Source organism: Parus major, chromosome 21 (assembly GCF_001522545.3).
Source record: "Parus major isolate Abel chromosome 21, Parus_major1.1, whole genome shotgun sequence".
NCBI lineage: Eukaryota > Metazoa > Chordata > Aves > Passeriformes > Paridae > Parus > Parus major.
The window spans coordinates 5,229,258-5,241,954 of NC_031789.1; the positions used below are offsets into that span (position 1 = coordinate 5,229,258).

At 38.1% G+C, this 12,697-nt stretch overlaps 1 protein-coding gene across 6 annotated transcripts in view; it reads right to left on the reverse strand.

The window, feature by feature from the left end:
• Positions 1-12,611, reverse strand: part of PRKCZ (protein kinase C zeta) — a 40,691-nt gene extending 28,080 nt beyond the window's left edge. The window contains exons 1-5 of one of the 6 annotated variants that reach the window (XM_033519256.1): positions 12,349-12,611; positions 11,394-11,587; positions 7,549-7,670; positions 5,620-5,709; positions 5,193-5,243 (exon numbers count right to left, since the gene is read on the reverse strand). In XM_033519256.1, the coding sequence (XP_033375147.1) occupies positions 5,193-5,243; positions 5,620-5,709; positions 7,549-7,670; positions 11,394-11,464 (334 nt within the window). In that variant the 5' untranslated portion in view covers positions 11,465-11,587; positions 12,349-12,611. Of the gene's footprint in view, positions 1-1,546; positions 1,710-1,908; positions 2,137-5,192; positions 5,244-5,619; positions 5,710-7,548; positions 7,671-11,393; positions 11,588-12,348 lie in introns of those variants that run through there. The other 5 variants (XM_033519255.1, XM_015648211.3, XM_015648215.3 and 2 more) reach the window with 5 other exon arrangements.
• Positions 12,612-12,697: the final 86 nt, after the last annotated feature.

Genomic DNA, 12,697 nt, shown 5'->3' on the forward strand with positions numbered 1-12,697 from the left:
AGGTATGAGACATAACACAGGGAGAGGAACTAGACATTACATCAAAGAGAAGCTTACTGAAACCAGGTGACATCCTTTCTGCATTTAATATACAATATTCTGAGTAACATCTAGGAGAGGGGAAATGGAATAAAGAACAGAGATCTTTTGCGACACCTAAAAACCAGCCCATGCATTCCTTAGGCCATTGTCATTTTAGTCTATAGTTTATAAATTGGAACACAAACATCTGCTAAGACACCCAGTACCTTTAATTAAGGGCAGATCTCAAATCCCACAATCAGACTTTTGCTTTATAATTTTATGCCTGAATTAAAAAAAGGGTGGTCCAGCCCTTTATTATTCATTGGATGTTTCACAGTTAAGAAAAGTGCTGACATTATTCAGAATTAAAAAATCATGAAATGATTATGACATTATAAACCAGACTTTTAACTACAATTCTGTTCTCAGTAACTTAAGCTGTCTCAAAATCTGTCTCTTTTTCAAATATGTCATATATGACACAAACATGGTACAGTTAAGACAGAGGAAGAGATTTCAGGTACTCTTGAGAAACTATGACACAGCTATTTTCAAATCCTAAGCAAAAATATCTTACATTAAAGAAGTACAGTCCCTCCCTCCCCCTAGTTCAATTACTAAAATCCAGGAGAGGGTTACTAGCTGTTTCAAAATTGCCTAATTATCCAGTGGAATCCAATCTATGTCTTCAGAACAGTCTCTATGGTGGCAATAGTTCTTTTCTTCATTGGGGGATTAAATTGGTTCACGTGCTCTGAATAACCTAATCACTGCTGCCAATACAGTAACAAATGAAGGGAGAAACCTGCCTTATGAGCTAGAAAAATATTTACAGGCCACACTACTCCAGCAAGAACCATTTTAAAGCTATTTCACTGTATCAGGCAGGACATGAGGCAAAATCAAATATCTATACCTAAAACAAAAAGCCCACAACAATAATTAGGTTACTAAGATACCTTTACTTAAGCCTATGAAGAAATTTTCAAGAAAGATGGCTTTTGGGGAAAATGAAGTCCAAACACCTAACACTAAAATACTGAGCAGATAAACAAAGAGCATAGGAGACATGCACAACAGTGTAATCATTACAGAAAAAAAAAAAAAAAAAGGCAGAAAAATCAGCCAGAAATATTAGAAAATAAAAACTATCACACTAATCTCGTAAGTACTAAAACACTAAAAACATATTAATTCTCTTCTGTTAATTAATTTAAAGGTTTACTCTTCTGCATTCTTCTATTTAATGAAGCCAACAGCAAATAATAGCTATCCAAACCCAAGATGAATTTGAATATTAAATACACAGATCTGTTAAGCAGAAGTGAACTAGCACAGTTAGTTCTGACAATATTAGAAATTAAGTAACCCTTCATTCAAAACAAGTATTTCATAATTAAAAAACAGCCATCTATGACAATCCACTAAGCAGAATTCAACAAAAAGGCCTCAGAAAATTATGCTCCTAAATGGTTAGCCTTTACATCAGCAAACCTACAATAAACAGGCCCTGAGAACATACCGTCAGGGTTTTTGGGATACATTTCTGTCATTAATCTCCAATATTAGCAGCAGCAGCATCACTCACTCTTCTGTTCCTCTCCTCCTAAAATACATTCCCCAGGAGTCCTTTCAATGCAATTTTATCAGCATTTCCAGGAGGTCTCTCAGCCACATCCCTACACACAGAGGCGGCAGGAATCTCTGCATTTGTAACAATCCATGGCTGCAAGGGAGGGTGGCAGGCACAGCGACTGTACCATAACCAAAATGCTGAGTTCTCTCCTGCAGCACACGTACACACAGCCCGCATCAGTGCCCACCGCTAACAACAGCAACCACAACGATGACACAAAATCTACAGAAAAAGCATGCATTACTCACTGGGTTTTATTCTTTAGCCTCTTCAGCATGTAATTTACAATGTAGTAGGTATGAAATGAAACATTTTCCCTTTATTCCACGGATACCACTGTATGAATACCATTAGACACCATGGACAATAGGCAGGATCAGCTCAAACATTAAGAGCAAATATTTAATGGAAGACTGGTTACCCCGTCTCTCCCTTTCACATCTCTGCCTCATGTATCCAGGCACGGGTGGTACTGGCTCCCTTGAGAGGCTGTAGCTAGCAGCTGAGGCACAACTAAAACATGGCATGGATGTCAAGGAGCTGATGTCACCAAAACAAGTATTTCTCTGATAAACCCAGCAATTCTGTTAGGGAAGCCCTATAAATCGATGGGAATTGTTCAGCTGGATGTGCTGTGTTACACAATGCATTGCAGCACTAAGAGTGATAAATCAGATCAAGATCTGTCAGGGTAAATAAGCTGAGACTCCAATAACTAAGCTATAAAGCTGCCAATCAGCTGCTGGGACACGCACTGTCAGGAGTGCTGGCACCTCGGGGCACAGGAGAGAACTCACCAAAAGCCTTTGAAACGACCTTGTTTATTTAATTCTGAAAGAACAGCTCATCTACTGAAAAAGTAAAAGTGAAATGCAAGACTGGTCTAAAAGTCTGCCATCTTTTTCAGGAAACACTGATCAAGCACCCAAGGCTCCAGCAGATGATGGAAATGCCTAGGAGAGGTCACATTCACTGGCTGGGAAGGGATGGGAGAAGTTTCAGCTTCACTGTCACCTCACAGCAGCACTGCCAGCACAGTTAGCTCAGGGAAAGGGGCTGCTTGTAACCACAGCTGTGCACTTACACTGGGAGCTGGGGCTGGCTCCAACAGAAAGCATAGAAATTCAGGAGCAAAGGAATACAGAGACAATACAAATGCAGATGCTGGAGACTGCAAATTCTGTCTCACAGACAGCACCACATCAATATAAGAACAGAGGTCCTTCAAGCACAGAAATAACTTTCATTAAGTCATACAAATAGAATTGAAATATTAATCATGTGGTTTATTTCATTAATGGATTACAGGCTTTTATTTCAAGTTTTGCTGACTGGTACAATCTCAAAACCATATCAGTTTAACAAAGGTGAGGATAGGTAGCAACTCTATTATTAAATTTCAACATAAATGCAAACCCTCCAGTCTGTATTCCTGCACTCTTCTTCCAAAGGATTATTGTTCTGAAAGAGCTGAAAAGAAAAAACCCTACAATCCTAGAGAAATACAGATTTGCACTTCAGAAGATCACAAACTATTGGAAAGAGACACTCTATGACCTAAGATGGACACATCTGAGCAACAGATTGGAAAAGTAATTATTTCACAATTGAATAGTTTTATTTAAAAACTCAATTTCAAATTGTCTGTAGTTCTGTAACAAACTAGCAATCCACACTTAGAACTGCTAATTTAAGTAGAAGTTTATTTTGGATAGACCAACTACTTCACTGTTTGTTTCTGGAAAAAAACCAAGGCAAACTCCTAAACTCCTTTATAGTGTAAACACGATGTTCCAGAAAACATATACATATATGATATAATATCCCCACTTTTAAAAGGATTTCCTATGAACATAACTACAGCAATAAAGACACAAAATAAGAATTGCAGATATGATGAATATTTTCTGAGGCAAAGACAGTGTTTCAGTCCTGACAAAATAAACAGTCCCTTAAATAAACTGTATCACCAATACAGTAACATTTCCATACAGTTCAAGTACAATAAAGATGTTTGTTGTGGGCCTTTGGCTAACAAGCAACAATACTGAATGTATTAGTCTATGCTAAATAGGTCTGTTGCAAAAAATAGTTATACCTAGGGCACAGGGCCCAATTTCTATGCAGGCCCCACAGAGGCAAAGAAGTAATGTGCATCAAATTAACTCATGAAACCATGAGAAACCTGATCAGAGATCCCTTATCAAGTACATCCCACTAAACAGGCTTTTTAAATAATGTGAGTGTGATTCAATGTGACCTGTAAAAATATACAAGGAGAAATACCCTACAGACACAATAATCAGGTCAGCTGAGCCACACTCAGCTGTGCTTTCTGCAGTTCATCTCGTGGCTTGAGAGAACTAAAACTTCTAACAAATTAACACAAAAAACTTTCCTACTAGAATATCTACACCTTTAATTGGTTCATTAAATTAGGTCTCTCAGGGATAATTTCTTTTACTCTTCTAATCACAGTAGAAGAGTCTTTATCTGTTGTCTTTGTTCAGCAAATTAGAGAAATTAACATTGTACATTTACTTTCTTTGTTCCTTTCCAGAAAACAATTTCTATAACCTAGTCAACATGAAAACTTACCTGGCTTTTACAGTCAATCTTTCATCTACTGTAGTTTAAATGTAGAAAATAATTTTTCAACTCTAACTTTTTGGTATTTATTTCACCTCTCTCCATCTTCATAGAAGTTCTCAAGAGTGCAATTATTAGTATTATTTCTCTGTTTAAAAATAGCATTCACAGCTATTACCACTGCACTACTCATCTTTAGTCAGTCTGTCAATGTAAATCCTGATCAACCAAGTACTTTTCTCCTAGTACTTGCTCTTACCAGCAATTAATGTTATCTCCTCTTATATTTCTCAAAGAGAAGAGCAAAAGTTCTTCAAATTCTTCAGTCAGCTTTTCTTTATACTCCTGTGAGCAGCCAAGCATCATCTGATACCTTTGGCACCCAATTATCCCCATTCCCTTCCTTAACATTTACCAAGATATGAACTAAAGTCCTGATGCCATCCCTCTGTAATGAGAACTGACTATACAGCTATTTAATCCTTTTATCCCTGTGCAGTTCAGGCTATTGAAATACAGGTAAACCATATCAATTATGTGTCCTTCCTCTGGAATTTTATCTACCTCACACAGGATTATTTTTATAGAGATTAATAACCTTTCTATTAAAATGGCTGTACCTCCCTCTTCAGTACATCATTTCTTTCACCTGAAAGTTAAAAAAAAATCAAAAGAACCACAAAAAGCAAAGGCCTACATTCAAATAGGCATCAAAAATCCTGTTGTCTCCTCCTCTGAATGTCTGAACCACAAAAATCAGCACTGATACAACGATTTATGCAATTTCTCTGTTGACAAAATGTAAAACATTTTACATTTTTTTAAGAAAACAAAACAGATACACACATATGCAGCACTAATTATGAAAATATTTTAATATACTTCTTTTCCATGTAACAGAAAAAAAAATTTAGCTAGAATTTAATAACATTTTAGTACTCACGATCTTCTCCTGGACAAGGCATGCCTGGTTTCTCTGGAGTACTTGGGAAAACTAAAACAAAAACATTAGATTTTTAAGGTAAAAGATTCTCAGTAGTAGTTTTCCCTTGATTCTTGAATAGATTTACACACAGACAGTTTTTGGAAGCCTTTAAATAATTCTGCATGAGAAATGATGCAATCAAAATTTGGTTCCAGACTGGCAGGAGCTTATACTGGAATAAAGCATGAACAAATCTGTGCAGTGCTGAACTCCTGCACAGTTTCAGCTTTGAGCTCCACTTCCTTCCTTCCCCAGCATCAAACTCCAGGACAGCAGCTACACTAAGAAGGATACTTGACAGGCAAGGGAGTCACTCCAACCTCCCACTTAAGCAGTTGCTGGGATTATCAGACAGAGAGGGGATCCTGAACTGTGCAATACTTGCCGTGAATAATCAGCCCTTCGTCTCTGTTCTGACAATACAAACGGAAGGCTTCCTCCAGCTCCATCTGAGATGAGATGGTACAGGGGTCACCTAACAAAAAAAACAACACACAGGAAAATTTACCCGTGAAGAATTCAGTGGAGAATTTCAGTTAGTAAAAAATGTACCAGCTTCAAGTATTGTCTTTCTTTTAATCACTTAATATTAAGCTGGCATTTTGATCAAATGGAACAACACAATTATTCCTTAAAATTTTATCAAAATTGAGTAGACAGAACTATCCTACAGGATAACCAATAATACAGAAGTGAACAAATATGCCTGAAGAGCCCCCCCATCTTCTTGTTGTCTGCTTGTGGTCAGACTATTAGCATTACCTTGGGAGGGTTATTTTTGTTAAAACTGGATAATTAATCCATAAATCTACTTAACCAGACACACATAAAGTACAGTATGTCACAATGCACTGAGAGCAAGCAAAGAAGCAAGTGTACTTTTACTCTGAACCCATCTCTTTGTGGAACAACCACCTTCCTGCAGCACACCTTGGGTGACAGGTGACCTTATGATAGCCAGGCCAAGTGATGACACCAGTGTAAAGCCACATACTAAACTTTAATTTCTAATTTTTAAAAAACATTCTTATTTTGTAAAATGATGAATTCAGGGCCCAGCTACCTCTCTTTGAAGGCCACTGCTGTTTGATGATCTATAAATGCAGAAATAATACAACATGAAAGACAAAAGAATTTCTTGTACTGCAAATCAACAATCCATATTACTTATATGTTTACAGGATTTTATCGTGAGTGAGCTCTTCACAGTTCAAACCTTTTGGACCTTGTCAAAAACAAAGAAACACCATACAAGCCCAGTCTATTTTCTTCATCTCTTGGTAGATTTTGTTTATTCATTATGCCATCGGCAATTGTTTGCTATTAGTTAGTTCAAAGAGAACAGCTGTTTGTTTCAGTCAAATGAACTTCAATTCCATGTGGCAATAAGTGAAAACACTTGTATGCAGAAATATGATAACTCACAAAACCCAGGAGGATCGAGGACAGCCAACACAGCAGATTGGCTGAAACTCAACAACTCAAACCCAGGAACCAGAAAAAGGTTGTACAGGTATGTATTTAACCAAGACTAGAGGAAAATACTAGAACAAAGACTAAATAATTTCATTTTAATTTAAGTAAGCTTCAAAAAGCCAATGCAATAGAGAGCCCAACCAATAAACACTTAACAGGACTCATGTCTTAGAATCCTCCAACTCAAAACTCAGGGAGTTTTCCTCTTCCCTGCAATAATCTTCCTTTATTAGCAGGTGTGCAGTTCTACCAGCTAAGTACAGGCAATGTAATTATCTTCCATGTCCTTCTGATCAGGTTACTTTTTGTTATACCACTATTAAACTGAGGTTGGTACAGTTGCCTTTGCCCTTCTTGATATTTAAAAGATATAGAGTAAAATTTAGAAGTATTAATACTACTCCTTGGTGTCATAAAAAGGGCTGAGTCATCTTTGACTACCAGCTACCTCCTTCCAAGGTCAGAACTTTGAAATTCCATTCACTCAAACAGCACCATCAGCTAAGAGAGCTATTAAAAAAACAAAACAAAACACACCACTACAAGTATCAGCCCAACCTATTTGGTATTTTTCCACCTTTCTGTATTCAGTTTTAGTTCTGCAGGCCCTGGCTTTGACAAGGTGTTTCTGTAGAAGTGAATTTGAGTGCTACTGCAATCAACCCTGATGTCTTGGGTCTCATTTCTCTAAGCTCCCTGCTCTGTGACAGGGTTCTGTAGTTAGGTATTTAGAAACAAGAAAACTCCACATTATGATATTTGTTCATACAAGTTCCTCAATGCCCCTTCTCTGTACCACAGTGACCCACAAACCCTGAGAAATATTTCAGACCAGTACCTTCATCATCAATCCACTTGAGGGTAATTGGCTGTTCTTGTTGCAAGTTACACATCTCATGCACTTCATCACAGAGTTCAGCATAGCTCATGGATGCATCCAAATTTGTTATAAGAATGTCCCTGCAGAAGATGAAAACATTTTATCAGAAAATACTTGCATATTTCAACAGTTCCATCTATGGACACCAAGCTGCAGAATCATAGAGAATGAGCATTCCTCACATAAAACGCTCCCACTATGCCAGCAGGATTACACCTCACAGTGCTTAAATTAAAAATACTTCAGTATGGAAGAAATAAATGTGTTAATTACCCATCTTTAATGCATGTTTACTTGGGTGAGCCAAGCTCCCTTATTATAATTATCGGCATTTGAAGTGTTGTTAAAAACACACCAGAAGTTTTCGTAATATTTTTTTTTAAATCCAGGTGCTTCTTCCATCAGGAGATAAATAAAATCTCAATTATTGTAAAATCCTTTTAAACTGTAGGCTTTTCCTCACATCCACTATATTGTTTGAGATGAAGCTTTGATTAGGTGTATCCTCAAAAGTTGTAATTACAGGAAAATTCAGATAAAATCTTACTCAAATTCTGCATCTTTCACTCTACCTTTGTAGTGTTTAGAGAACGTGAACCCAATACTGAACTCTCTATGTAAACTATACATTATCTCAGGAATTTGTGACAATAACTTCTGATATAATGGAAGTTCACAAGTCCAGTCAAAGCAGGTCATATACTGAAGGGAGGAAAAAAGATTATGCAAAACAAAGTCTGATGATAAAAACAAGACTCTCTACTATTTTAAAAATAGTAAATATTTTTTATATTTCAAATATTTTTTATATTTCAAATATTTTTTATATTTCAAATATTTTTTATATTTCAAATAACTAAGTCTGGGAAATCAATTAATAAACAAATGCAAAAAGAAACAGGAGATGAACTTCTATGATTTCACTGCCTTCAAAACCTTCCAGACGACAATTAGGACACTGTTTTGTAGTTAATGGCTACTGACATGTGTAATTCTTTCCCCTCTTAGTTTAATATAGGAAATATATCAGAAGTTGTCCAACATGAATGAGATAATTTTCTTATTTCCATACTGTGTGACAAGTCATTTTAGAAAAAATGTTATACAACATATTCTGCCTACTTGTGTCTTTCAGCCAGCAGTTGATCAGTACTACACTGAAATAAGAAACTTATTCTTATAATTCTTAAACGCTACAACTTACATTTTAAATTATATTCATTAATAACTCACCATTTTGCCTTTGCTAAGAAAAATTATGATTAGCAAAGCTCTAAAGCAATCTTAAAAAACTATACTGCTTCAAATTCAGATTAAAAGCACTGCTACCTTTTCAAGTGTATCTTTAATCTATACTTTGTAGAGATCTCGAAGAACAGCAACTTAGTAATTCTTCACAACAGCAACAGCAAAAGAAATACATATGCCACTGCCAACCTGTAAATCTGTATCGCCCATAACACTGAGAACTGTCAGGTGAGGTTGAGTTTAAGAACATTCCCCTGTCAAAGAAGTCATGTTTTATGCATTTATGAAAGTAAGAGACCAAACTGGTTCTCACAGCAATGTTTGAGGGCTGGTACAATGCCTTGCCCAAAGACAAGGTCACCAACAAATGCAGCTCATTATTTAAAGCACTGCCACCATGAGCCACTCATGAAATCAAGCAGCTGTAGATGTGTGGTAACCGTGGACAACCACACTTTCATAAGTATCTACATAACATTCAGAAACTGAAAATACACTGCAAGGTAACACTACTACACACTATAAACTCCAAATAAAGCTGGCAACCACTAATGAGCCTTGAATTGTTAAAATTATTCTAAAGATCTCATTCTACAAGTAAATTAATGAACTTCATATCCATGATGTCCATGTTCCTTTGAGACTTACTGTATTTAATCTTGACATCTCTACAGCCACATCAGGCAATCAGGGCACAGGGAAATGAAAACCATTCCTTATTTAACACTACATAATCCCACAGGACAGTTTAAAAAAAAGTATATGAAACTGGACATTACACAGTAATATGAAGATCTAATGACCCGTAAGTTCTGTCTGAGCAGTTATAGCAAGAGAAATAATTCCAGTGATAGATCAAACATATCACATCTTAGAGACAAGATAATACACAGCAAACCAGACTGCACCACTGCAGTTTCAGTGATTTCAAGTTACCAGGTATAAACTAGAGAGGCAACTTGTATAATTCTTAGTTTATCACTGCAGTTACTTAGTTTTAATTTTGTAATCTCTTCTGGCAGTGATTTCTAGTGTGCTATGTTAGGAACTCTGTCACACCCAGAAACAGGAATACCCAAGATACTTCACCTCCAGAGATACACTCAACATTCATATTTCAAACTTCCTCATGCTCAGATTTCTAACAAGGATTTCAATATGGCATCTGTACTATTATTTTAACTTTAGCAGCTACTTGAATAAGTTAGTCTCTAGTTCTGAAGATGCCCTTGATGATTTCCTGCAGTCTGTCAAACTCGTTCAAAAGCTGAGTGCAGTACTGCAATGGAGACACTGAGATGATCAGTTGTAGAAGCTATAATAAAAGAGTTTTACTTCACATAATTTGATCAGCAGAACAAAAACAAAATTCACAGAGCTTGGAACTCTTGTTTGTAACTTCTACAGACTTCACAGCTAATGCAAAATGAATTTTTTGCATTATTGCACTGAATGTAGTGTTGCAGGAAAAACTACCATAATTTATTGTAAAACATGGCAATAATAATTACTTGACTTCTAACATTGACACAATTATTACCACCTCCCTCAGTTCTGCACACAAGTTCCACAGACACACTCCTTATATCAACACTACCTGCCAGCAAGCCACCACAAATTATTTACACACAGTTCTACTGGTGTTTGTAGTGCCTTCCCTTACAGAGCTGAGGCAGCCCTCCCGTTGCATTACCTCATTAATTTAATTACTCTAGAACTCTAAATTCAAGACTTCGAACTACATGGCACAGATAAATAGGTACGTTTAAAAAGAAAACATTTTGTTTTCAATAAAATTTGTGAAGTGACTTGCACAACTACATCACACTTAATGCAAAACAGCCTTTTTCTACACCATAATATAAGAACATGCACAGCAGTAGACACATTTACTTACTTAACAGTAAAACATCAGAAAAGATCACTCAAGTCAAGTATTAAATGCCAACAAGTTCAGTCTAAATACTTCCAACCAAGTTTAAGGATCTACTTGGGCCAAATATTTAACTTCTCAAATGCCTTAAACTCAGGCCTTGAAGGAAGACACGAGAGACTAAAGCATTATTTTTTAAGGTCCTCAGAGTGGCAGCAAACCAATTAGATCAAACATCCCTGAAAACTCAAATTTCATGTTGCTGCAATAAAACCTTCCTGTTTACACTGACAACTGAGTGAAGTCATAAAGGACTATAACATGCTGATTATAGAGAGGATAAAATGTAATAACTGCATCTGGATACAGAAGATGGATCTAGACCTGGCTGTGACTGTGGGAATCAATAACCCATCAACTCACAATAACTGTGGGTTTGTCAGTTATGCACATTTTCTCCCGTTCTGAGACAAGACCAAATTAACTTTTCTTCTTGATCAGCACGTTGCAGGAGTGTGACTGGTATTTTAATAGCTCAGAAGTTTATCTGCCTGATGTGATATTAATTACAAATCCACCAAAGCCCTGGTTACTCTATCACTAGGTCAGACCACAAACTCCTGCTCAATATGCTTCAAAAATAGACAGGTCACAACACAGAGGAAAGGACACACTGACTTACCCACTGTAGTGTGTTTTTACTCTGATGAAATCTTTGTTCAGGTCAATTTTGGAGCCCATTCTGCTAGGCATGGTCTGTATTTAGCAGCTATATAAAATTATAAGTATGCAAAAATAAGTTAAGATAGATAATAGATTCTGAAGTGTAGAGCTTCACATGAAATGTATTTCTCCTCCAGATGATTCTCAATCCAGCTGCATGGATAAAAAAACAGAATACTGATGAATACCCACACACTGCTAAACAAGTTGTGTCAAATTTTAGAAATACAAATAGCTTTACATAGAACAGCAAAAAAATCAAAAGGAAAATGTGCAAGACCCTTGACCTGCACAGAAATTCAGTAAGATTGGTTAAAAATACCCTGTCCGATTTAGCTTTACAGAAATATCCTAAGCATTTGAGGATGTTTTCTTAAAAAGTCATCCAACAGCTCTCTCCTGGCTGAAATAACTCCATAAAAGTTTCTACTTATTCATCAACACAGCATCTTACTTTTTTCACCCAAAGACTCAAGTAATTAAAAACAGATTTTATGTAAATAAAACACTGTAGCCAATAACTATCAGTTACAAATTTACCCAAGAGAAGCAGCAGAGGAACTCTGAGGGGCAATTAGCATAACTTTATGACTGGAGCCTGACAAACATCCTGTTTATTCTATACCACCTCACACATGAATGCGTGTATCCAGACACTTCCCTAAATCCGCTGTCCTGGCAAGCCAGGCCACAGGTACCGGGGGAGCGGAGACTCCCGAACTCTCAATCCGAACCTCCCGCGGGGCTCAGGGGAACACGCAGCCCCTCCCACCCACCCGGGGTCCCCCCTCAGCCCCGGCCTGCGGGGAGCGGCCGGGACGCGACACCGTCGCTCGGGACGAGGTGGCGCCGGCACTTCTCCCGACGGAGCGAGCTCTGCCCAGCCTCCCCACAGTGAGCTTCCGGACTCCTACCTGCTCCGACCGCGGTGGTCGCACCCCACACAGCAGGGCCCAGCGGCGAGCAGGGGCCGCCTCCTGAGCCGTGGTCGGCTACAACTCCGCGGCCTCAAGTTGCTCAAAGTCCCGCAAGGAAGTTTCGAAGCGGACTTTGCCTCGTTGCGGGCGGTACCCCGGCGGAGAGCAGCAGCGGCAGCGGCGGCGGCGGCCGGCGGAGGAGCCGCGGTGTCCCTCAGGTGCCCCCTCAAGTCCCACCCCAAGTGGCCCCGGCGCCCCTCAGCCACTGTCCAGTCTCAGTGCCCCGCGCCCGCGGCAACATGGCGGCCTGAGGGCGGGAGGCGCAGCCAATGGGGAGCCAATCCCC